Genomic DNA, 26,756 nt, shown 5'->3' with positions numbered 1-26,756 from the left:
GGCTCACGTATATGATAGTGTCGCTAGCATCCATATGACAGAGAACCTGGGCCGACATGACTAGTCGTGAACCCAAAGTGGCACTAACATATGGGGACAGGCATACATGAATCAACATCGAGCATGTCGGTCAGCAGCGTGCGAATCCGGGCTGTAGCACTGGGCTAACAGGACTCCGGTGAACTGGGCTGTAGCAGGCTAGGCAGGACTCCGGATGTCACCGCGTGACATTTCCCCGAATGGACAGACACAGGAACGAAGTGAATCACATGCCGGCCAGTCAAGTGTTCCGGAGCAGTAGTGCTGGGCTAGCAGGACTCCGGTGAACCGGGCTGTAGCGGACTACTATGGCTCATGGAAGCACAAGACTACATTTCCCCATAAGAGAGGCTACCAAGGATAAACAACTAGGTTGTCGGATCCCACACATACCAAGCATTTTAATCATACACACAATATGCTCGATATGTGTAAATACAACATGGCATCACAACATAACTCTACGACTCAAGTATTTATTCATTAGGCTCCGAGGAGCCAAGTATTACAAACATGGGTCTCATGACCCCAGCATACAGAGCATACAAGCAACAAGCACATGCGGAAGCTTAACTTGTCTGAGTACAGACAACTACAAATGAAGAAGGCTGAGAAGCCTGACTATCTACAAGACCCTGCCGAGGGCACAAGATCGTAGCTGAGGTAACAAGCTAAATGTCGAACTCCACGCGGAACTACTAGCGAGACTGACGTCTCTCTGCAAAAACATAAAATAGGAAAACGTGAGTACAAATGTACCCAGCAAGACTTACATCAGAACTAACTACATATGCATCGGTATCAACAAAGGGGGTAGTGGAGTTTAACTGCAGCAAGCCAGCTTTGACTCAGTGGCTAACCTGAACTACGACTGCAAGCAACTCTTTTGAGGTGGCGCACACGAGTCCACATATTCACCATATCAATACACCACTATGGATCCGCTCCCGTCTACCTACGAGAACGCCATCCATAGCACTCACGCTTATCTTGCGAGTTTTAGAGTATCCACTTCAAGTTATCTATGAACTGTATAGGCAACCCAGAAGTCCTTTACCGCGGACACGGCTATTCGAATAGATGATGTTAACCCTGCAGGGGTGTACTTCTTAACACACACGCTCCCACCACTTATCGCCGTTTACATGACATGTACTCGGCAACCTTCAAGCCGAAGCCCAGCGAGGGTGTCGGCCACGGCCTACCTAAACACTCAAGTCTCTAGTCCAGGTTTATCGCCTATTCAGGTTCCATCCGCAGGGAGTCCGGCCGAGCTTTCCACATACGACCCCGAACAATGTGTACAGGGTTCCGAGACACCAAACGGGCGCCCGGCATGCCCGGCCAGGTGCCTACCGCATTAGAGCCCACCCCTCGGGTCAGCGCTGCGCACGGCCTCCAGCATACTACAAACACCAGAAACTACTTGCAACTCCTGGACAGAGGACAAGGGTGGTTAAGAAGCCGAGAGAGTCAATTAAGGATCCCAATGTGTGGTAGTAGCTGTTCATGGATCACAAACACAGAACTCAGTTCCTGAGGACGGTTTCAATGAGACAACCCACCATGTACTCCTACATGGCCTCTCACCGCTACCTTTACCAAATCGTGTTCACACACTTAGTTCACACACAGTAGGACATGTTCACCACATTCCAATTCATCCCCGATGAATCGGGCCTGACTCAACTCTAAGCAGTAGCAGGCATGACAAACAAGCATGAATGAGTAGGCACATCAGGGCTCAAACAACTCCTACTCATGCTAGTGGGTTTCATCTATTTACTGTGGCAATGACAGGTCATGCAGAGGAAAAGGGGTTCAACTACCGCAGCATGTAACGGTTGAATCGTTGTTGTCCTAATGCAGTAAAAGAGAGCAGGAGCGAGAGAGTGGGATTGTATCGGAATGAACAAGGGGGGTTTTTCTTGCCTGATGGAGTGGTAGTAGGATACTTCCCTTCGGTCGGATAATTGAGGGTATCCTCGGAGGCAGAACCTACCACGAAAGATACATCGAACACAATCAACACATGACGATATGCAACAATATGATGCATGCTATGACATGGCAATATGAATGTGTTTTGGGCTAATGCAAGCTAGAACAGATTGAAATGAGTCCATTTGAACCAAAGATTCAAATGCAAACCCATTTTATGAAGTCATATTAGTGCATTAACTTGTTTCACCTAAACAGCAAGGTTAAAGTGTTCTATCATGCATGAAACCAGTACATATGGAAAGATTGGATTTTTATGATCATTTTTCATATATAAGTTATTTCATTCTGAGTTATGGTTGAATTTCTATGAATTTTAGAAGTTAGCACTATTTTCTGGAATTTCCTGAATAAGAATAAATCCAGAAAATGCATTACTGCGTCAGCATGACGTCACTGTGATGTCAGCGGTCAACAGGCGCGGTCCAGGTCAAACCTGACCAGCGGGGTCCACTGGTCAGTCACACAGTGCTGTCTAGGTCACCGACAGGTGGGGTCAGGTCAACAGCCACGTCAGCAAGTCAACGCTGACGTGTGGGGTCGGTCAACAGGTGACGTGGCCAGGTCAAACTGACCTGTGGGCCCTGCGGTGTTAGTTTAGTCTATACAAAACTAAACCGTGGTTAATTAGGAAGTGGGGCCCGTCTGTAAGTGGCTCTAGGATTAATTAGCGATGTCATTAGCTGCAAATGATGGGACCACGTCGACCTCGCCGGAGTTCAGCCGGCGGCGACCACAGAACACGGCGGGGCACGTCGGATTTGCGCTAGAGGCATCGGGTTAGCGCGCTGGGGGCACCAGGGCATAGCCCTTGCTCGCCCGCGTCAAGAGGAGGCGGAGTTGGGCGCGGGGGTCGCCGGAATCAACGCCGGCGACGAGGTTTGCGGCGGCCGTGGTTCGGTCAAGCTCGGAATCGGCATTGTGGTGCACGGTGGGTCGAGCGGTGGGGTGCTTCGTGCTCCTGCAGACATGCTGAGCACGGTGACGCGCTCAGGCTCGAGCTGCAGTGGCTGCAACGACGACGGCGACATGGCCGGCGGCAGGGGAAGCTCGGCCACGGCGGTTACGGACGCTGGAGGTCGCAAACGGCGAAGATAACGAGGGGGGAAAAGACAGCGAGCTCACATCGGTCATGTAGACAAGCTCAGCGGACTCGGGGACGTCCTGCGTGCGGCGAATCAACGACGGCGATCACCGGACAGAGACGAGGAAGATGGCGATGATGGCGGCTCCACAGGGCCTCCGCGTTAGCTTTCTTCGATGGAGAGGCGTGGTGCGAGGTGGCGGAGGTGCTGGATTGATCGGGGAGGCAAGGCATCAGCGGTGGGCGCGGCAGCAACAAGCGGCAGCGACGGTGGCGCTCGGGTTCGGGCGAGAGAGAGGGAGGAGAGGGGAGGAGGGCCTCGGGGAAGAGTGAGAGGAGTCGGGGGGTGTGTGTCGACGTCCCGGGCGTCCAGAGCGACGTCGGGGAGGCGGCGGGAAGCAGGAGGTGGCCGAGGCGCGTGGCCGCGCGCAAGGGGCACACGCCCGGCGTCCTTCTGTCCCAAGGAAGGGGACGACTGGCACGGCCAGATGGACTGGGCCGTGCTGGGCCAGACCACTGAGCGCCAGGTCAGTTCTCTCTCTCTCTCTATTAATAGTTTGTTCTGCTTTTCTATTTTTGTTATTTTGTTTTGATTTAGTTTATAGCCCAAATCATTTTAATAAATCCTGGAAATAATTGTGGGCATTAAATGAATTATTATAGAGGCCCTTAACTATTTTCAGAATTGTTCGAGCATTTTAAAAAATTAATAGTATTTAAATGCCCCAATTCAAATACAATATGGGTTATTCAAAAATCTAGAATGGCCTAAAAATATTGGCATCATCTTTGGTAGAGGTTTTCACCTTTATCAAAAATCATGAACATTTTCAAAGGGCATTTTGGGTTCATTGAAAATATTGTTTATTTGAACCTAGTTGAATTCATTTAGTGATAGGGTTTCAACATCCCCATTTCAAGTTTCTCTTGGCAATAAACATGATGACATGATGAGCAAGCAAAGTCAAACAAGAGCTGATCTGAGGCTGTGACATAAACCATGCACAATGCATAGGAATACCGCCCCCCCCCCCCATTTTCAAATTTGAAATTTAAAATACTTCAATTAATTTTTAGTCCTTTTAATTGACATAGATACAAATACTCTACTAGGACCATGCACAAGAAAAGGTCAGGATAGCTCAGTTGGTAGAGCAGAGGACTGAAAATCCTCGTGTCACCAGTTCAAATCTGGTTCCTGGCACAGAAAAAAAAGATCCACCGAATAGGTATTGATCCAAATACCTCGAGATGGATTGTGATACATATTCATTAATAATATTTATTCATCTAAGTGGATAAATCTATAATATAAATATAGAGGCACTTCTTTTTCTTTTTAAAGAAGTTTTAAAATATATCTTTTCTTTATGATAAAGAAGGGGGTGAGATTCCCCTTTATTTTTTTGCGTTTCTTAATTTTGTATTCCGCTATTCCCATGAATATTTTTTAGTCTTGCTTATCTTTATCTTATCTTATTTTCCTAGTTGTGCTAAGTAATGTGCGCGGTACAAAGTTCCTGGTAGAGAACTTCTTTGAGTCATCCTATTTTTCTGCTCATATGAAGGAAATTAATATGCGATTTTCAAAATAGGGGAATCCAAATGAAACCCTTTTTTTGCTCAGTCTATCTGGAATGCTTTTGTATAATTAGGAATTAATTATAAATAGGTATTCCGTTTCATCTAGGAAAAGAACCTAAAAATATTCCTTGACTTGAATAAAATCTGGAGTTGTGTTGTATAAGTGAGCATGAATTTCTTATCATTCAATGAGCATCTTGTATTTCATAAAAATTGGGGGTTATATAATCCTTACGTAAGGGCCAGCCTATCCAACTTTCAGGCATTAGGATACGTTTAAGGCGCGGATGATTATCATAAGAGATTCCCACCATATCATAAGATTCGCGTTCTTGAAAATCGGCACTTCTCCAAATCCAGAAGACAGACGGAATTCTAGGATTATCCTTTTGGGCAAAGACTTTTATGCAGACTTCTTCTGGATTATCTATACCATATTGTATTCTCGTAAGATGATACACGCTAGCTAAAGATCCACCGGGTGCTACATCATAAGCACATTGGGAGCGTAAATAATTGTAACCATATACATATAAAATGACAGCAATGGAATCCCAATCCCCTGCTTTTATTTGTAAAGTCTCTATTCCTCGGTGATCAAAGCCCAAAGATCTATGAACCACCTCATGTTTGACTAGCCAATTAGATAACCAACCCTGCTGCATTGTCTTCATCTCTCCCTCTTTGTATAAATATTTCACATTTCGGATGCAAGTTTGAAAGATTGCCCTGCTTTTTATTTTTCTACACAAAAGAGCCCCCCTCCTAATTCACTAATTTGTAGGAAGGTACTGAACTTTTGGATTTGAAAAAAGTTTCAGAAGATATATCTAATGTAGATGGTGATTGATAGAGCAATTCTTGCTCATAAGTTCCTGTATGAGTACTGCGCCTAACATAAAGCTTGTGACTGGTAGTAAAACATCTATTTTTATTTTGAGATAGAGTTCGATCCTCAACTATTTCTCGCGATATCTTCTTACGAAGTTTTGTTAGGGCATCTATAACTGCCTCCGGTTTAGGTGGGCAGCCCGGCAAGTAGACATCCACAGGAATTAACTTATCAACTCCCCGAACAGTACTATAGGAATCCGTACTGAACATTCCCCCTGTAATAGTACAGGCTCCCATAGCAATGACGTATTTTGGTTCAGGCATTTGCTCGTATAATCTCACTAAAGAGGGAGCCATTTTCATTGTTACCGTACCGGCTGTTAAAATTAGGTCTGCTTGCCTAGGACTTGATCTTGGTACCAATCCATAACGATCAAAGTCGAATCGTGAGCCTATTAATGAAGCAAATTCAATGAAACAACAACTGGTACCGTATAGAAGGGGCCATAAACTAGAGAGTCTTGACCAATTCGAAAGATCATTTGGTGTAGTTGAAATAACAGAATTGGAACTTGTTTGGTCAAGTAAGGGAAACTCAATCAAATTCATAACTGTCTCAATAGAATCTTTTCCTTCTTTTTTTTTGTCTAAATATTCAGTTAAGACCATTCCAAGGCTCCTTTTCGCCATGCATAAACTAAACCAACAACTAAGATAAGCACGAAAATCAAAGCTTCGATAAAAACGGATACACCCAATACGTCGAAACTCATTGCCCAAGGGTATAGAAAGACGGTTTCCACATCAAAAACAACAAAAACGAGCGCAAACATATAATAGCGTATTCGGAATTGTACCCAAGCCCCTCCCATGGGTTCTATACCCGATTCATAACTAGAAAGCTTCTCTGGTCCTTCACTAACCGGGGCTAAAAGTCCTGAAATCGAAAATGCCAAAATAGGAATAAGGCTTGCTATTATTAGAAATGTCCAAAAAATATCATATTCGTGAAGCAGAAACATAATGTACTCCCATTAATGTGGAATAGGCGGAACTTAAATTAGTCAATTCAATTCAGCATTGTCAATTTATCCAGAACTTCTCTCTTTTCCTCGGTGAAACAAGAATCTTTTTTGTTCAAACAAAAGCGCTTAGTTTAGCCTTTGTTTCCTCTGTGCTGCATCTTCTTTAAAGATTCATCCAATGGAATCCCAACTCCCTTTCTTTTGGATTTCCATTCTATTTAGATATGGTGTATGTAGATCTAATTCTTATATAAAGAAAACTTTCTCGTTTCACTTTGTCTCGCTTTCTCTAGAATCTCTAGAAAAAAGAATAGCTCTATCCTTTATTTAATATTTAATAATAAAATAATAAGAGACTATTAAATAAAAATGAGAATACTACTAAATTAGAACCTAATTAAGATAGTAGGACTAATCTATGCAGTAGAATTAATGAGAAGTAATACTATAAAATAAAAATAAAGAACTCTATTTCAGAACTATGAGACAGAATATTCTGTTTTCTTATTTACTCTTTACTTTATTTTTTCTATTTAAAGTTGATCAATTTACATAATGTATCTATAAACAAAGTAATAAATATACTTAAAACAAAGTAGGAATTCGCAAAATGGATAAAATCATTGCAGTTATTATAGGGAAGTCTAGAGATATCCTATTTGAAGGAGGACGGGATTCAAATCAGGGAAAGGATCCTTTCTTCTATTGATTTGATAGAAATTCGTTTTTCTTTTCCTGTCTGTATGATTTTGATTTTCGATGAATGAGCCTTTTGTAATGCTTTTATCTCTATTCTATGTCGCAGGCGCTTATCCAGTCTATAAACAAATACTAATGAGAAAATGAAAACTATACTAAACTAAAGAAAACATAGGATAGAGATCCTAAAATCTAAAAAAGGGCATATTAGGGCTATACGGATTCGAACCGTAGACCTTCTCGGTAAAACAGATCAAACGGATTATTATCGAAATGATTTGAACTGTTTCAAAGACCCAACATGCATTTTTTTGCATTGGGCTCTTTCATAAACTGATTTAAAGATCAGTTAGTCCACCATACTTTTTCTTTACGGAAAGATAATGAGATGGCTCCCTGTGCTCTGATTGATTTTTTTTATTATGATCTATCTAGGAGCAATACCAAAGTGTTTCAAAGGAGGATTACCTTGACTTAGGTCTGCCTCCGGTCTAAATTAAATCAACCTAAGTGAAATGGAGTCTCTATCGTTCCACTGCAAGAGTTAACTATGAGACTTCATACACCTTAAAGTTCATAGAACGAAAAGAAGTTTTTTGGAGGCCCTTATCCTCATTACGCCTAGCATTTAGTGGGCTGGATATTTACCTTATCAACTAGCAAATCCATAAGGGTTCTATTTGATTAGGCACCTGAATTGGCACCTGAATCGGACTGAACCGACTGTTTGTCAGGCTACTGTTCTCCTATTCTCTCGAATCTATGAAGTAAGACATTGATTTTGCAATAAGATCGATTATGTTCATTGCATAATAAGCTCCTTTGAAAAGCATTGGCGCACGTGTAAACGAGTTGCTCTACCGAACTGAGCTATAGCCCTTATCAGAGATATCTTAACATATAGATAATTTCTTGTCAAGATGAATATTTTCTAATGCCAGAGGATACCCCTTTGATCTGTATCTGTTTAGTATTTAGTTTAGTATTTAGTATATAACAGACCAATAACAGAGCGGTATTGCTTAGAAAAGGGATTCAATATATAATCGATCGAAGTAATGGGTCTTCCTTTGTGGTGATAAATTGCCTACTTAACTCAGTGGTTAGAGTATTGCTTTCATACGGCGGGAGTCATTGGTTCAAATCCAATAGTAGGTAAGTAGGTAGAAAAATTACTAGATAGCATTGGACTTACTTCGCTTCGCTATCTAATAACTTTTTCTACCCCTCTTCCCTTTTTCTTTGTATCAACTATAAACCACTGGATTGTCTTCAATTGGATGGGGGAATCCAATTGACAGCCTCGATTCGTATCCTAGCTCGTCTGAGAGCGAGCTTCGCTTCAACCAAATCTTTCGTACCCTCAGCTTTACTCAAGTTAGCTTCGGCTATTTCAAGTGCCTTTTGAGCTTCTTCCGGATCAATATCACTACCCAGTTCCGCATCATTTCCTAAAATGATGATCTCATTATTAACTATTCTCGCAAAACCGCTCCACAGAACCGCTGTTAACCATTGGTCGTTGAGGAGGCGTATTCTCAAAGGACCCATATCTACTGCTGTGTTAATGGGGGCGTGGTTTGGTAATACGCCAATTTGGCCACTATTAGTGGATAAAATGATTTCTTTCACCTCACAATCCCAAATAATTCGCTTAGGAGTCAGTACATAAAGATTTAATTTCATTTCTGCGATTTGTTCTCCTCTTCTAAGGTTATAGCTTTCGTGCTAGCTTCATCGATGTTACCCACCAAATAAAAAGCCTGTTCAGGTAGGCCGTCTAATTCTCCGGAAAGGATTAGTTGAAATCCCCTAATAGTTTCCGCAAGAGCAACATACTTTCCTGGAGAACCAGTAAAAACTTCTGCCACAAAGAACGGTTGTGATAAGAAACGCTCAATTTTTCTTGCTCTTGCTACAGTTAAACGATCCTCTTCCGATAATTCATCCAAGCCAAGAATTGCAATAATGTCCTGAAGTTCTTTGTAACGTTGTAAAGTTTCCTTAACTCTTTGCGCAGTTTCATAATGTTCGTTGCCAACGATCCGAGGCTGTAACATAGTCGAGGTTGAATCTAAAGGATCTACTGCTGGATAAATACCCTTGGAAGCTAATCCTCTGGAAAGTACGGTAGTAGCATCCAAATGTGCAAATGTTGTGGCAGGGGCAGGGTCGGTCAAATCGTCTGCAGGTACATAAACTGCTTGAATCGAAGTTATAGATCCCTTTTTAGTAGAAGCAATTCTTTCTTGCAAAGAACCCATTTCTGTACTAAGAGTAGGTTGATAACCCACTGCGGAGGGCATTCTCCCAAATAAAGCGGATACCTCTGATCCTGCTTGAACAAAACGAAAGATATTATCGATAAATAAAAGCACGTCTTGCTTATTAACATCTCGAAAATATTCCGCCATAGTTAGGGCAGTTAAACCAACTCTCATACGAGCTCCCGGTGGTTCATTCATTTGGCCATAGACTAGAGCTACCTTTGATTCCTCAATATTTTTTTCATTAATTACACCGGATTCCTTCATTGGGCGTGCCCCTTATGATTCTAGATAGGGTATGTCCACACGGGAAAACCCTTATTGAGTACCTTTGATTCCTCAACTTCTTCCAACAGACAGTCGGTCGGAAAAAACTATTGCCGACCGACCAACCTTGTCTGTTGGGGAAAGTCCACATGGGAAAACCCTTTCCCGACCGACATAGCTTTCCCGACCGACTGCTTGATGGCTATGGGATATCTTTCCCGACCGACGGCTTGATGGCTATGGGATATCTTTCCCGACCGACAACCTGTTGGGCCTACCATGGGCCTTTCCCGACCAACACTCTGTTAGGGCAGCAGCGGGCCTTTCCTGACTGACTATTGGACAGGGTATTCTTTCCCAACCAACATTCTTTTGGGCCTAGCATTAGGCTTTCCCAACTGACTATCAGACGTCGTTTGTTTTGCCGGCCAACAATCAGATGGGTTTTCTTTTTCCGAACAACAGTTCATCAACATTTTGTTTAGCCAACCACAACTTTAATTAACATATGGTACTGATTGTCACATACATATAGTTCATGTGTTCTAATCATAATCACCCAAACACCATATGTCAGTCTCAAATCGGGAGCACCAAACATTTTTTATTCCATTAACTAATTGGCACATACACTTCAACATACCGAGAAACCATACATCAGGTTTACAAAAGGACAGCTAAAAGATGCAAGTATGAGACATCAGTTGTACAAAATGAAAGCTAAAACATCTAGTTGACGTGGATCGTTGGCTTCATGGTTCCTTGTGAGTGTAGTCCCTTTTGCTTCCTACAAAAGTTAATCAATTCTCAATTATAATACACTATAAGAAACTATACTACAGTACCAAAATGCCAACATAGAGGATCATCGCATTCTCAAAAATATAAATAGTGATAAATACAGACAATTCAATAATCATGTGTTAACACTAACGTTGATCCTCGGTTGAGATTGTTCGCAATAATCTTTATATTTTGTATCTGCATACTTAGTTTCCTTTCGTTATGCATGTAACATAGATGGTCTAGGAGTATCTAGTCATTAAAGCTTAAATAGAGTGCACGGAGGAGGCGAGATACCGGGCTGCCGTGCGATGCGGCGAGCATGGTGAGATGCCAATGGCGGCGTGAAGCCGCGGTGCTGTGTGATGCAGCACGCCAGGTGAAGCGGCAAGGCACTTGACGACTGGAATAGCTAGAGGAGAATAGGCAAGTTTGTTTGTTTGTTAGCTACATGGCCACTGACCAGGTGTGTGGCCGTTGAGTGGAGCTGCGCAAGTGGACATGCATGCATGTAGGGATTACTTAGTGCATCGAGTTAGTTGTGCGAGTGGGAGTGAGTTAGTGCCCAGACGTGGTGTTAGTGGCCGGATGTGGCGCCTGAGTGGTGCATGAAGGTCAGCTCCCTATGTATATATAAGTTACAATTAAAAAAGAGAAAAGAGGCAGAGAGAGCTTGGGTTGAATAAATAATTTCACATCAACTTAATTCAAAAGGATCAATCTAATATAGTACGCATATTAAGAAGCTGCATTAGGTCGCGATGAACATCATTCCTATCCACAGCAAGAGATTTGAATGTGCACAAACCTTAACAAATGATGTCCGGTCATCGGCTCGCCAGACCAGGATGTGCGCCACTCAAAATTCCTGAACAATAGTGGTTGCTAATCAACTGAAAGAGGAGAAAAGAGGATTCAGGCTAACCAGCTGAAGCAGGATAAAAGATGCACCAAAACAAGCTAGAAACGATGCGCACACGTCAGCATGCATCCTTACCGAAGGGGCACGTAGGAAGATATCTTTATAATATGTTATGCATGTAGGGATAATCATCATTCGAGTAGAGTCAGCATTACACTTCTGCAACTTCTAAAGCAATAATGACATTATATATTACATCACCTCTATGAAATTTACTGGTGCTGAGCAAACAAGGATATTGAGAGATTTCTTTTTACCAAAACGAATAAGAGAAAAGAATGGTGCTGAACTAAACAAAGGGAAGTGACCATAAGTTGAGTAATATTGTTAAAAACAACAATCAACAATACTCATTGGATAATATTTAAATTACATGGTCGAATAAGATCTCCTTATCTCGATGAATCTCAAACTGGGATTTCGATATCTCAATAAATCTGAGATTCGGAGTTTCTAAAAGCCGCAATAATGCTTTACAAATTAGAGCTTACCTAAAATTAAAGAATATCTTGCCCAGAAGCCGAGGTAGTGTGACGCCCGGATAATTATATCACAGAAATTCCTTGCTAAAGATGCCACGTCACCTCTGTCACTCGAGTTAATCTCGGGTTAGTTCAAAACCGATTCAAATTCAAAATTAAATTAAAGGCAAACAACAATAGTTTTCAAACTATAAAACTAAAATGTTCGAGTCGTGCCAAAAAAATGCAGGGGTAATTGTGGTGAAGAAACCCTACTTTTATAAAATGTTTTAATACTCTAAATTAGTTAAAACAGTGATGAAACAATTACCAAAAATGCTTTTAAAGTAAAAAACAAATGCAAAATACTTTATTTAAAGTGCCAAAATATTTGGGGCAGAGACCTATTTACTAGCACTAATTTAGGTGTGCTTTTATATTTTATAACACTTAAATAAAAAGGTACTAGAAAAGAAATAAAATAACTACAAAAAAGGGGCACCCCCCGGCCCAACTGGGCCACGGCCTGACTGGCCGCGCACCCTGACAGCCCAGCTCCCTCCCCCGGCCCGCCGAACCCCTACAACCCCCTGGGGCGACCAAACCCTAACCCCCCACGCGCCCCACTCCTCCCCCGATTCCCCTTTCCCCCTCGTCTCCTCCCTTTGCCCCCGATCCAGATCGGGCACGGCCCCGCCGCCCACCACTGACCTCGTCGCCGAACCCCGACACTGCCCGGCGCTGCCCCGTCGTCGCCGGCGCCCGCCTCCTCAACCCGGCTCCCCGTCCTCGACCTCTTCTCCGCTCCCGGACGCCAACGCCGTTCGCCGTCCCCGCCTCTCCCTCGTCGGCCGGCGTCGTCCTCCGCACACCCCCACCGTTGCTGGCCGCCCATGCCGCCGGCGCCGTCCTCGCTGCGCGCCTTCCTTGGCCCCGCACGGCCGTGGCCGGCGCCTCTCGGCGCATGTGCGTGCTCGCCGGAGCCAATCGGCCTCGCCTCGTCGCCGACTCGTCGTCCTCGTCCCCGTCGCCCTCCCCACTGCCCATTGCCCCGAACCCTACGGCCCCCCTGTGAGCCTCCGCCCCTCCTCTTCTCTCCCCTGTCCCCGTATGCATGCATGCGCTCACGGCCGGGGTCTCCTCCCCGTGGCTCCGCTGTCGGCGCCGGCCCCGCGCTCGCCGTCCTCGCCGGCCCCGCGAGCGCACACCCCTGCGCCCCCTCGGGCACGCGTCCGTTCGGGCGCTCGCCCGCTGCCCAGTGTCCGCTCGGGTGACGCCCGCACCCGAGCCGTGCCCGCTATGGCCTATGGGCCACTGCCAAACGAGGCCCACTGCCTAGAACTTTTTAAAAAAGGAATTAAAAAATATAATAATTAAAATATTTAACCAATTAATTAACTTAATTAATCCTATTTAGATTTAACTAATCACCTAATTAAACTAATCAATTATGTTTAACTAAACTCTATCAATGACAGTGGGACCCATGGGTCAGTTTGACTGGTCAACGGTCAGATTTGACCTGCTGACGTCATGGTGATGTCATGCTGACATCACCTTTCACTATTCTGGATAATGTTCGATTTAAATAATTACATAAATTTCAAAAATGCCTAAAACTTTGATAAATCATAGAAATAATCCGTAGCTCGGATGAAAATATTTTGTACATGAAAGTTGCTCAGAACGACGAGATGAATCCGGATACGTGGCCCATTCGTCCGCCACACATCCCTAGCATAGCGAACACACAACTTTCGCCCTCCGGTTCATCTGTCCGAAAACGCGAAACACCGAGGATACTTTCCCGGATGTTTTCCCCTTTCGTCGGTATCACCTACTACCGCGTTAGGGCACACCTAACACCGCTCATTGTCATGGCAATGCATCGTCATGCTTATGTTTGCATTGTATTTACTGTTTCCTCCCCCTCTTCTCTCCGGTAGACTACGAGACCGACGATGCTGCTGCCCAGTTCGACTACGTTGTTGACGACCCCTCCTTCTTGCCAGAGCAACCAGGCAAGCCCCCCCCCACCCTTGATCACCAAACATCGCCTATTCTTCTCTATACTGCTTGCATTAGAGTAGTGTAGCATGTTACTGCTTTCGGTTAATCCTATTTTGCTGCATAGCCTGTCATTGTTACTATAGTTGTTACCCTTATCTGCTATCCTACTGCTTAGTATAGGATGCTAGTGTTCCATCAGTGGCCCTACACTCTTGTCCGTCTGCCATGCTATACTACTGGGCGGTGATCACTTCGGGAGGTGATCACGGGTATATACTATATACTTTATATACATGACACATGTGGTGACTAAAGTCGGGTCGGCTCATTGCGTACCCGCAAGTGATTCTGATGAGGGGGCTGAAAGGACAGGTGGCTCCATCCCGGTAGAGGTGGGCCTGGGTTCCTGACGGCCCCCGACTGTTACTTTGTGGCGGAGCGACAGGGCAGGTTGAGACCGCCTAGGAGAGAGGTGGGCCTGGCCCTAGTCGGCGTTCGCGGTTACTTTAAAATAACATGCTTAACGAGATCTTGGTATTTGATCTGAGTCTGGCCATTTGATCTATACGCACTAACCAACTACGCGGGAACAGTTATGGGCACTCGACGTCGTGGTATCAGCCGAAGCCTTCGTGATGTCAGCGACTGAGCGGCGAGCGTCGGATTGGACTGGAACGCCTGCTAGGCTAGGTCTGCTTCCGGCCGTGTTCGCAACGTGCAGGTGTGCAATGGGCGATGGGCCCAGACCCCTGCGCCATAGGATTTAGACTGGCGTGCTGACCTCTCTGGTGTGCCTAGGTGGGGCTGCGACGTGTTGATCTTCCGAGGCCGGGCATGACCCAGGAAAGTGTGTCCAGCCAAATGGGATCGAGCGTGTTGGGTTATGTGGTGCACCCCTGCAGGGAAGTTTATCTATTCGAATAGCCATGTCCCTCGGTAAAAGAACGACCCGGAGTTGTACCTTGACCTTATGACAACTAGAACCAGATACTTAATAAAACACACCCTTCCAAGTGCTAGATACAACCCGGTGATCGCTCTCTAACAGGGCGACGAGGAGGGGATCGTCGGGTAGGATTATGCTATGCGATGCTACTTGGTGAACTTACCATCTATTCTCTTCTACATGCTGCAAGATGGAGGTGGCCTGAAGCGTAGTCTTCGACAGGATTAGCTATCCCCCTCTTATTCTGGCATTCTGCAGTTCAGTCCACCGATATGGCCCTTTACACATATACCCATGCATATGTAGTGTAGCTCCTTGTTTGCGAGTACTTTGGATGAGTACTCACGGTTGCTTTTCTCCCTCTTTTCCCCCTTTCCCTTCTACCTGGTTTTCGCAACCAGATGCTGGAGTCCAGGAGCTAGAGATCCCGAGGATGATTCTACGTGGAGTCCGGCTTCGAGGAGTAGTTAGGAGGTCCCAGGCAGGAGGCCTTGCCTTTTCGATCGTTGCTACTTTTGTGCTAGCCTTCTTAAGGCAATCTTGTTTAACTTATGTCTGTACTCAGATATTACTGCTTCCACCGACTCTTGTGTTTTCGAGCTTATGTATTCGAGCCTTCGAGGCCCTTGGCTTGTAATATAAAGCTTGTTTTATTTTAATTTGTGTCTAGAGTTGTGTTGTGATATCTTCCTGGTGAGGACATCAATACCATTGTTACACCCACAGCCCCTACTGCTATACATACTGGACCAATTACTAGAGCTCGCGCACGCCAATTAAATTACCAGGTACTTTCGTTTCTTGGTAATGATTCTAATGTTCATGAGAATATGATGCTGCCTAAATTGGATACATTTGTTTTGCTTACAAATGAAGGGCCTAGCTTTGAGAAGGATGAACATTGGAGCAAGAACAAGCATGGAGATGATGGCATGCGCATGGGGGACAAGAACGGAGTTACAAGTGATGATTTCAGGACGTTGAAGCCACCATAATGCGTGCATGAAGCGTTGGACGAAATATACAAGATGCTACTTCATAACTTTCGTCCAGAGGCTATTTTAGGTGCTGCGTCACCTTATTATTGGGCCAGGCCCATATAATTTCGAAATACTTGAGTATAGGCTATTTTTAGAGTCCGTATGTGTGGGGAAACAAGAGATAGGGTTGGTTTCGGACCCCTTCCCCAAGGGCCACGAAATTTCCCCCTCTTCCTCCATATATACAGACCTTAGGGCGTCGTTTAGACTTTGGGTTTTGTTTAAATTAAAAGTTCGCCATAGCTGCAACTTCGCGTACTTCGTTTGTGTTCAACGACCAGACAAAGGCGTCACAGAACCCCACCTTGATCAATAAAGCTTTCATCTTATATTCGCAATATCCAGATTGCAACCTCAGTTTCTTGCTTGTTCTTCGTTTGCTCACAGGAAACAGACCCTCGTGGTCAGGTTGATCGTGCTCCGGCGTGGTCAATAACCTCTCGGAGTTGGTTTAGCGATTGCTAAGGCGCGACGTCCTCGCACGTTCGTAGTCGGATCGTCAAAGTCGACTTCCATCAAAGCGATATCCATCATCTCATCAAAAGACGGGACACCTTTGCCTCTATCAAGTGGTATCCGATTTCCAGGTTGCTCGGTGAGATTTTACAGTTTTTCGTAGTTTAGATCGAGTCTATTCTTCATACCTACAGTCCATGAAAAAGCCACAAAAAAATTAGGGTTAGTTCAGTATATCCGAACCAATATGAGCCTTGGCATAATCTTTTTAGGGTTTTTGCTTTGTTGAATTTGCGGTTGCATCGTCGTGTCAAGTTGCTGGTCTTAGAGTCTAGTCTTTTAGAGTTTCGAGTTCTGGTCATAAGTTGTCACGCCGCCGCCGCACCATCATCATCGCCTTGCCATCTACCACTATTGCTTATCCGCCACCGCTCTGAATCCGTATCCATATACCACCACCAATCCGTATCCATATACCACCATCGATCCGTATCCATATACCACCACCGCTACCATATACCACCACCGCTACCATATACCACCACCGCTGCCATATCCTACGACCATATATCCACCACCAATCCGAGTTCTTTTCATATTCGGTTTGTTTTAGAGATCCATCTATTTTCCGTTTCGTGTTTCCTTGCCTGAGTAGGTCTCGGAAAAAAAAGTCTGGAGACCCCCGGGCAGTTTTTAGGCCAAAATTTCGGCAACCAAAAATATTTTTTCCCTATCCTATTTTTAGGTCCCGGGGAGTGTTTTGAGACACTCGCCATCATAATGATTTTTTATCACACTTTTTTGTCGTCGCTGTCCTGATTTCCGAAAAAAAATAGTCAAAAAAATTTTGTGCCCATCATGTCAGTTTGACCTGGGAAGAGTTTTGAGACACTCGCCATAATAGTGATTTTTCGCAAAAAAAAAGAGGAGCGCAAAAAAAAGAGCGAAAAAAAAAGAGAAAAGAAAATCCAGAGTGTGATTTTCCCTTGTTTACGTGCATCGCCGTGATTTTGTTAGTGCTCTAGGCTCGCGTCTCTAGCACGGTCTAGCCTAGGACCAGCACAGTACCGTCGTTGAGCGTTTATTCAATTTTGCATCTCTGAATTGATTATTGCTGACCATTTTTGCTACCATATTATAAGCCTTCCCAGCTCCACATACATCTACATCGTGCGTTTGACTCTCCCTGGTAATCGCTCTATCCAAGCTTTGAGAGTTTTGACTACAACGGTTGCCGATCACCACCTGCTGCTGGGTAAGAACTGGTAAGAATTTGAGATTCGCTTGAAGGTTTTGTGACACACCACCATCACCACCACTTCCTAGTAGTCTGCAGGATCATATTCTTTTGTGCTTCTATTGCTGCTAACTATGGCAGGATCACAAGCCGATGAGACTGATTGGGAGAACATGACGAACAAGGAGTTGCATGATAAATTTCAGCAAATGATGAGTGGCCAGGTGGGAGATGTGCTAAACAGATTTGAAGAGGCTATGGAGAAGATAGATGCCGTGGAGAAGTCGTTCGAGACAAAGCTGGATAACAAGTTTACTGAATTACTCAAGCGTCTTCCCCAACCACCACCGGTTGCACATGTCCCACCAATACAACAACAACAACCACATCTCCAACGTCGCCTTCCAAATCAAGTGGGACGAGCACAGCGCGTTCCAATTGAGACTGGTCAAAATTCGGGTGCCGCTGCACCTACTGTTGATGCTTCTTTGGTTCCTGCTACTGTGGCGGCTGAGGAGGATGACGATTATGCGGGCGATTATGAGGATAAGGTTGATCAAAATCAGAACTACGTGCAGCCACCAGCACCACCACCAGCAGGTCGACCTCAGGTATATATTCGCAACGGTAGGCCGGCACCACCACCTCAGGTACGAGATCATGACCATCTCTCTAAACTGAAATTGAATATTCCACCATTTGAGGGTAGATATGTTCCTGATATATATCTTACTTGGGAGTTAGAAACTGAACAACGATTTACATGTTTACAATATCCTGAGGAGAGACATGTTCCTGCTACTGTTTGTGCTTTCACTAGCTTTGCATGTGTTTGGTGGTCTGAACATTGTAGATTATATCCTGTTCCAGCTACTTGGGCTGCTTTGAAAACTGCTATGCGTACTCGTTGGGTTCCACCATATTATCAACGTGAATTACTTCAAAAATTGCAGCGCTTAAGACAAGGGAAAAATTCTGTAGAAGAATATTATCAGGAATTACAAACTGGCATGATTAGATGTGGTATTGTTGAGGAGAATGAAGCTATGCTTGCACGTTTTACGGGTGGATTAAATAAAGAGATTCAGACCATTCTAGAGTATAAGGATTATAATAATATCACTCGTTTATTCCATCTTGCTTTAAAGCTGAACGTGAAGTGCAGGATCGACAGCCATTGGCGCGAACTAACTTTTCTACAGGTCGACCTTCATCATGGACACTGCGTGCATCTTCTACTTCCACTGCACCAGCACCTCCATCAGGTTCCACCTCCAGCCGTGATACAATAAAGCAGGCACAACCACCACTGTCTGCCAAGAGTGCACCTGCCGGGCCTGCACAGAGCTCTTCTTCCATGGCATCGACAGGGCACACAAGTGATATTATTTGTCGTCGTTGTAAGGGAAGAGGACATTATGCGAGCGAATGCAAATCTCAGCGTGTAATGATTGCTACTGAGGATGGTGGGTATGAGTCCGCTAGTGACTATGATGAGGAGACTTTGGCTCTTATTACACGTGAAGAACATGGTGGAGATGATTCTGAAAATGAGACGCAATACATGGCTCCTGAAGACGCTGACAGGTATGAATGTTTAGTTGCTCAACGTGTTTTGAGTGTGCAGGTCACACAAGCAGAGCAAAATCAGAGGCATAATTTGTTCCATACAAAAGGAGTTGTGAAGGAACGTTCTGTTCGCGTCATCATAGATGGAGGGAGCTGTAACAACTTGGCTAGCATGGAGATGGTGGAGAAGCTATCTCTCACCACAAGACCACATCCACATCCTTACTACATCCAATGGTTCAACAACAGCGGCAAGGTTAAGGTAACATGTACTGTTCGTGTGCATTTTAGTATCTCTACATATGCTGATTATGTTGATTGTGATGTGGTACCCATGCAAGCATGTTCCTCATTACTTGGTAGACCATGGCAATTTGATAAAAATTCTGTACACCATGGTAGAAACAATCAGTATACTCTTGTTCATAAGGATAAAAATATTACTTTGCTTCCTATGACTCCTGATTCCATTTTGAAAGATGACATTAATAGAGCTAATAAAGCAAAACAGGAGAAAAATAAGAGTGAAAATCAGATTGTGGCAAAAGAATTTGAGCAACAAATGAAACCTAATAATAAACCATCTAGTGTTGTTTCTGAAATTAAATTGAAAAGTGCATGTTTACTTGCCACAAAATCTGATATTGATGAGCTAGATTTCAGCAAATCTGTTTGCTATGCTTTTGTGTGCAAAGAGGCATTATTTTCATTCGAGGACGTGCCTTCCTCTTTGCCCCCTGCTGTCACTAACATTTTGCAGGAGTTCGGTGACGTCTTCCTACAAGACGTGCCACCGGGATTACCACCTATTCGAGGGATTGAGCATCAAATTGACTTAATTCCCGATGCATCGCTACCCAACCGTGCACCATACCGTACCAATCCAGAGGAGACGAAGGAGATTATGCGTCAAGTACAGGAGCTGCTCGACAAAGGTTATATACGCGAATCTCTTAGTCCTTGTGCTGTTCCTATTATACTAGTGCCTAAAAAGGATGGTACGTCGCGTATGTGTGTTGATTGTAGAGGCATTAATAATATTACTATTCGTTATCGTCATCCTATTCCTAGGCTAGATGATATGCTTGATGAATTGAGTGGCTCTACAATATTCTCCAAAGTTGATTTGCGTAGTGGATACCATCAAATTCGTATGAAATTGGGAGATGAATGGAAAACTGCATTTAAAACTAAGTTTGGTTTATATGAGTGGTTAGTCATGCCTTTTGGGTTAACTAATGCACCTAGTACTTTCATGAGACTAATGAACGAAGTTTTACGTGCTTTCATTGGACGATTTGTGGTAGTCTATTTTGATGATATACTGATTTATAGCAAATCTTTGGAAGAACATTTGGAACATTTACGTGCTGTTTTTATTGCTCTACGTGATGCACGTTTGTTTGGTAACCTTGGGAAGTGCACCTTTTGCACCGACCGAGTATCTTTTCTTGGCTATGTTGTTACTCCACAGGGAATTGAAGTTGATAAAGCCAAGATTGAAGCTACTGAGAGTTGGCCGCAGCCCAAAACGGTCACACAAGTGCGGAGTTTTCTTGGACTCGCTGGTTTCTATAGGCGTTTTGTGAGAGATTTTAGCACCATTGCTGCACCTCTCAACGAGCTTACAAAGAAGGATGTGCCTTTTGTTTGGGGTACCGCACAGGAAGAAGCCTTCACGGTATTGAAAGATAAGTTGACACATTCTCCTTTACTCCAACTTCCTGATTTTAATAAGACTTTTGAACTTGAATGTGATGCTAGTGGAATTGGATTAGGAGGTGTGTTATTGCAAGATGGTAAACCTGTTGCATACTTTTCTGAAAAATTGAGTGGGCCTAGTCTGAATTATTCTACTTATGATAAAGAACTATATGCTCTTGTTCGGACTTTAGAAACATGGCAACATTATTTATGGCCCAAAGAATTTGTTATACATTCTGATCATGAATCCTTGAAACATATTAAAAGTCAAGCTAAACTGAATCATAGACATGCTAAATGGGTTGAATTCATTGAAACTTTCCCTTATGTCATTAAACACAAGAAGGGTAAAGAAAATGTTATTGCTGATGCATTGTCTCGTCGCTATACTATGCTTTCACAACTTGACCTTCAAAATATTTGGTTTGGAGACCATCAAAGATCAATATGTGCATGATGCTGATTTTAAAGATGTTTTGCAGAATTGTAAAGAAGGAAGAACCTGGAACAAGTTTGTCGTTAATGATGGATTTGTGTTCCGTGCTAACAAGCTATGCATTCCAGCTAGCTCTCTTCGTCTTTTGTTGTTGCAGGAGGCGCATGGAGGAGGATTAATGGGACACTTTGGCGTGAAGAAGACGGAGGACGTACTTGCTACACATTTCTTTTGGCCAAAGATGAGACGGGATGTTGAGCGTTTTGTTGCTCGCTGCACTACATGTCAAAAAGCTAAGTCACGACTCAATCCTCATGGTTTATATATGCCTTTGCCTGTACCTAGTGTTCCTTGGGAGGATATATCTATGGACTTTGTTTTAGGTTTACCTCGAACAAAGAAGGGGAGGGATAGCATATTTGTTGTCGTGGATAGATTCTCAAAAAATGGCACACTTTATACCATGTCATAAAAGCGATGATGCTGTTAATGTTGCTGATTTGTTCTTCCGTGAAATTATTCATTTGCATGGTGTGCCAAATACTATTGTTTCATATTGTGATACTAAATTTCTTAGCCACTTTTGGAGATGTTTATGGGCTAAGTTGGGGACTAAACTGCTTTTTAGTACTACTTGTCACCCCCAAACTGATGGACAAACTGAAGTAGTCAATAGAACATTGTCTACTATGCTTAGGGCTGTTTTGAAGAATAATAAGAAAATGTGGGAAGAATGCTTGCCTCATATTTAGTTTACTTATAATCGTTCATTGCATTCTACTACTAAGATGTGCCCTTTTGAAATTGTGTATGGTTTCCTACCTCGTGCACCTATTGATTTGTTGCCTCTTCCATCTTCGGAGAAGGTTAATTCTGATGCTAAACAACGTGCTGAATTGATCTTAAAAATGCATGAGTTAACTAAGGAAAACATTGAGCGTATGAATGCTAAATATAAACTTGCTGGAGATAAGGGTAGAAAACATGTTGTGTTTGCACCTGGAGATCTTGTTTGGTTACATTTGCGTAAGGATAGATTTCCTGATTTGCGTGAATCAAAGCTAATGCCACGTGCTGATGGTCCTTTTAAGGTGTTAGAGAAAATAAATGATAATGCATATAAACTTGAGCTGCCTGCAGATTTTGGGGTTAGTCCCACTTTTAACATTGCAGATTTGAAGCCTTATTTGGGTGAGGGAGATGAGCTTCCGTCGAGGACAACTTCATTTCAAGAAGGGGAGGATGATGAGGACATCAATACCATTGTTACACCCACAGCCCCTGCTGCTATACATACTGGACCAATTACTAGAGCTCGCGCACGCCAATTAAATTACCAGGTACTTTCGTTTCTTGGTAATGATTCTAATGTTCATGAGAATATGATGCTGCCTAAATTGGATACATTTGTTTTGCTTACAAATGAAGGGCCTAGCTTTGAGAAGGATGAACATTGGAGCAAGAACAAGCATGGAGATGATGGCATGCGCATGGGGGACAAGAGCGGAGTTACAAGTGATGATTTCAGGACGTTGAAGCCACCATAATGCGTGCATGAAGCCTTGGACGAAATATACAAGATGATACTTCATAACTTTCATCCAGAGGCTATTTTAGGTGTTGCGTCACCTTATTATTGGGCCAGGCCCATGTAATTTCGAAATACTTGAGTATAGGCTATTTTTAGAGTCCGTATGTGTTGGGAAACAAGAGATAGGGTTGGTTTCGGACCCCTTCCCCAAGGGCCACGAAATTTCCCCCTCTTCCTCCATATATACAGCCCTTAGGGCGTCGTTTAGACTTTGGGTTTTGTTTAGATTAAAAATTCGTCATAGCTGCAACTTCGCGTACTTCGTTTGTGTTCAACGACCAGACAAAGGCGTCACAGAACCCCACCTTGATCAATAAAGCTTTCATCTTATATTCGCAATATCCATATTGCAACCTCAGTTTCTTGCTTGTTCTTCGTTTGCTCGCAGGAAACAGACCCTCGTGGTCAGGTTGATCGTGCTCCGGCGTGGTCAATAACCTCTCGGAGTTGGTTTAGCGATTGCTAAGGCGTGACGTCCTCGCACGTTCATAGTAGGATCGTCAAAGTCGACTTCCATTAAAGCGATATCCATCATCTCATCGAAAGACGGGACACATTTGCCTCTATCACTTCCCGTGAGTCCCTGGTCTTGATCGTACACGTTTGTGTGCATGATTAGTGTATGATTGAATCGGGGGCGTCACAGGTAGGGACTCATTGAGTATGAGTACGACAATAAACTGCATACCGTATGCTAGCTGTAATCTTGGTTGAAAGTTTTGAGAGCCAATTCTGAAGGCATCAGACTGTCAGCACCTTCAACATATCATGTAATATGAATACCAGTTTTGTGTAAATCATGTAATAACATTAAACATCAATGTTGAATTTACACAACCATACTGTTAGCAACAAAGGCATGAATGAAACAAAAAGAATGTGGCCTATCTAATTATAGTAGGAAGAGAAACATAAATCCATATTCTCCTTGCAATGTGGCTTATCTAATAAAACTATGAAGAGAAAAATAAATCTATGTTCTCCCAGCATTCTATGGTGCATGTTTTGCCTTGTTTGTGAGCAGAAGAATATGCAGGCTACTGTGAAAGTCAAGTTGTGCCTAACAATCAACATTCCATGTTTCAGATAGGATATGAACCAAGAAAATACTGATTTTCTATAGAGACATCACAGTTGTGGTGATTTCCGCGAAGAGGTGCAACCTGTTGGCGGCGTCTGATGGCTTGGGCTCCGAGTACAGCACCGCTGCGGCAGTCTCCCACTCCGTCGAAGTGTATGGGATGCAAAGAAGAATCCTGGGAAAATATGGGATACATGAACTATTCTGGAAGTTACAGAACTACTGAAGAAAATTTAAAGAGAAAATAAAACTGTAAAATCTATAGAAGCATGACTGTATAAATACAAACTGCTAGATATGTACTTTATCTTCATTCCAGAAAAACCGAACTAAGTTTAATATAGTCCTATGTTTGCCAGAATTCTACAATGCTTAAATAAAATTCTGAAACATTAGTATGATTATTTGGAATTTTTGTGGAACCTGAAGCTAGTTCTCAGGGTTGTCCCTCGCCTCAAAGCACAGATATGTGGATACGTTTTTCTATATATAAAGTAATGAATTTTCATATGATGAATACCCTTGTATTGACCTTCAGGCACACATAGCATAATTTGATAGTCTGGCAAAGGTTCAAACATCACAAATTACAACTCACAACCTCTAAAGTTCACAAATCGATCACAACCAGTTCATAAAAATAGTAAATATTAAGGTTTCCTTCAACACCACTGAAAGGAATACCTGTAGCATAGATTTTTTTTCAATAATAGCATCAAGCTTGTTCTTCTCAAGTTCTCATATCTAGAAATCACACGAGATGTAGCTCTTAGACTGCGTTGCCGGCTACCCCATTAGCAGATAGAGCCCCTGTTTTTTATGCTCTGCTTGAGCTGGAGCTCACATCCAAAATGCTGCTTGCTGGATAGAAGTACTATCCCAAGTCATGGTAGATCTAAACAGAAAAGGGAAAAGCAAATAAATCAACGATTGCAGTCAACGGCCACCCGGGGAGAGGGAGAGGAGAGTGAAAAGAACACTCACCACCCGGGGAGGGGAAGCACCAGCAGTCAACGGCCAGATCCTTCTTCAAATGAACCGGCGAGCGCAGATCGGAGGAAGCCCATGGCGTGGCGGTGGTGGTGGCGGCCCCTGGGTGACGACTGACGAGCGAGGGTGCGAGTGCTCTCTCTCGCAGGTGACCCACCTCTCCCTCCCTCTCTCAATCCCGGATCTCAGAGGGATGGCGACGTCCACCACTACGCCTCGGCCTCTCCCCGAACTCCAGCGCACAAGGTAGGGCGGCCTAAGCAGTGGAGGTGCAAGAGGATGAAGGAGACAGGTGACGGCGTGCTGGAGACGGTGGGTGGTCGGCAGCGTGCGGGCTGCTAGCTAGCAGGCGGCGGCGGAGGGAGTGCGTGAGAGGATTTAGGTTTGGGGGATTTGGATTTGGTCATGGCTCCTGCTGAAGGCCAAATGGGAAAAATAGGAAGGAGGCTTGGCGCTAAGTTTTTGGCCCATGTGCGCGCAAATGCGGCCGACCCAATTGGTAATGAACAGTCAGTCAGCATTAATCGCCGACCAACAGTCTGATGGAGATACGGGCTTTCCCGACCAATAGTCCAACGTGAAACATTGTAGTATTGCTGACCGTTAGTTGGACACTATACATCAGTATTACCGACCAACATTTAGATAGAAGTTTTCCCGACCAACAGCCTGTTGGTAAAATTCTCTTTTCCCAACACACATCAGTAGAGAAATCTAGTGCGTGGTGTAGTGAATGTTCAATTTGTTATTTATAGTACAAGACTAAGAACTTGTAGCATTGTTACAGTTAATTATAGCTTCTAATGTTTCAGAATTTGGTTGTTGTCTCAGTAGCAGTTAATTCATTTGCACATTGATCTTTTTGAGAAGATATGTCATGATTAACCTGTTTCTTCAATTTTTCAAAATATGTATTTGATTATTTTCTATGTTGCTACAAACCCATTCCCCTACAATTGTTACTGATTTAGTTTTAAATATTATAGGATGAATGGAAGTGTTCTTACCTGGAGTGGGTTGATTATGAGTGGCCACAGTCTTTGAAGTTCTGCCTAGCAAAGCTCTGGATCACGTATGAGGAAGAGAACAGAGATAGGCTTAGAGAAAGTGTTCTCAACGCTGAAGAATATTTCAAGATGTGGAAAAAAAGAGCAAGATGGAGAATGAGCTCAGATGTTTTAAATTAGACTTTGCTAAGGTGGTGTTGGCGAAGGAGGAGGCACTTTCTAGGTTGGTGAGTGCAAAACAGGTTCTTACTGAACTGAAAGCAGAGGTTGAGAAGACAAACCTGGCTGATCATGCATCGATCGATTAGGGAAATGAATATATTGTTCTAATGTTGTTCTTATGTAGGTGAACTGGCTATATGCTCTGCCTCCGTTAACCTTTTGCTTTTATTCAACTACATCACACACCATTTGATGAAGAAAACCGTATGGCATTGGGCTATCACACACGAGGCTATACGAATGAAAACGTACATCTTGGATGGGCTGTGTGGGATGTACATACAAACGGAAACGTACTTCTTGGATTGACTGTGTGGGGTGTACATACGAACGGAAACGTATTCCTTGGATTGACTGTGTGGAATATACATACAAACGGGGACGTTTGTCTGTGACTGACTGTGTGGCATGTACTTACGACCGAAACTGATTGGGTCTGTATAATTGTATTTGATCGCTCGCCCCTCCCACATGATCTCATTTTGCCCAGCATGTGTGACC

At 43.6% G+C, this 26,756-nt stretch overlaps 1 protein-coding gene, 1 long non-coding RNA gene and 1 other non-coding gene across 4 annotated transcripts; 1 reads left to right on the top strand and 2 right to left on the bottom strand.

Moving 5' to 3' along the window:
- The first annotated feature begins 4,255 nt into the window (after nt 1-4,255).
- Nucleotides 4,256-4,328, top strand: TRNAF-GAA (transfer RNA phenylalanine (anticodon GAA)). The gene has a single exon. It is a non-coding gene; the product is annotated as a tRNA-Phe (tRNA).
- A 3,181-nt stretch (nt 4,329-7,509) lies between these two features.
- LOC123180887 (ATP synthase subunit beta, chloroplastic) lies at nt 7,510-9,800 on the bottom strand. Its single transcript, XM_044593068.1, has one exon. It carries the CDS (start codon nt 9,798-9,800, stop codon nt 8,949-8,951), a length of 852 nt encoding a protein of 283 aa, XP_044449003.1. The 3' UTR covers nt 7,510-8,948.
- Nucleotides 9,801-10,383: 583 nt separating this feature from the next.
- Nucleotides 10,384-25,424, bottom strand: LOC123180888 (uncharacterized). 2 transcript variants are annotated; one of them, XR_006491347.1, is made up of 5 exons: nt 25,021-25,424; nt 24,721-24,931; nt 24,119-24,211; nt 11,392-12,091; nt 10,384-10,587 (listed from the first exon to the last, which is right to left on the bottom strand). It is a non-coding gene; the product is annotated as an uncharacterized lncRNA (long non-coding RNA). The 2 variants fall into 2 exon arrangements; XR_006491346.1 differs by lacking the exons at nt 10,384-10,587; nt 11,392-12,091 and having other exon boundaries at nt 23,548-24,211.
- Nucleotides 25,425-26,756: the final 1,332 nt, after the last annotated feature.

The sequence above is a fragment of the Triticum aestivum genome, chromosome 1D (genome assembly GCF_018294505.1).
Source record: "Triticum aestivum cultivar Chinese Spring chromosome 1D, IWGSC CS RefSeq v2.1, whole genome shotgun sequence".
Lineage (NCBI taxonomy): Eukaryota > Viridiplantae > Streptophyta > Magnoliopsida > Poales > Poaceae > Triticum > Triticum aestivum.
The sequence above is the reverse complement of the archived record's forward strand: the minus strand, read 5'-3'. Positions and strand labels throughout refer to the sequence as shown.

Bases quoted from the DNA above. Each gene is read 5' to 3' on its own strand.
- LOC123180887 (XM_044593068.1), bottom strand. From the start codon at position 9,800: ATGAAGGAATCCGGTGTAATTAATGAAAAAAATATTGAGGAATCAAAG.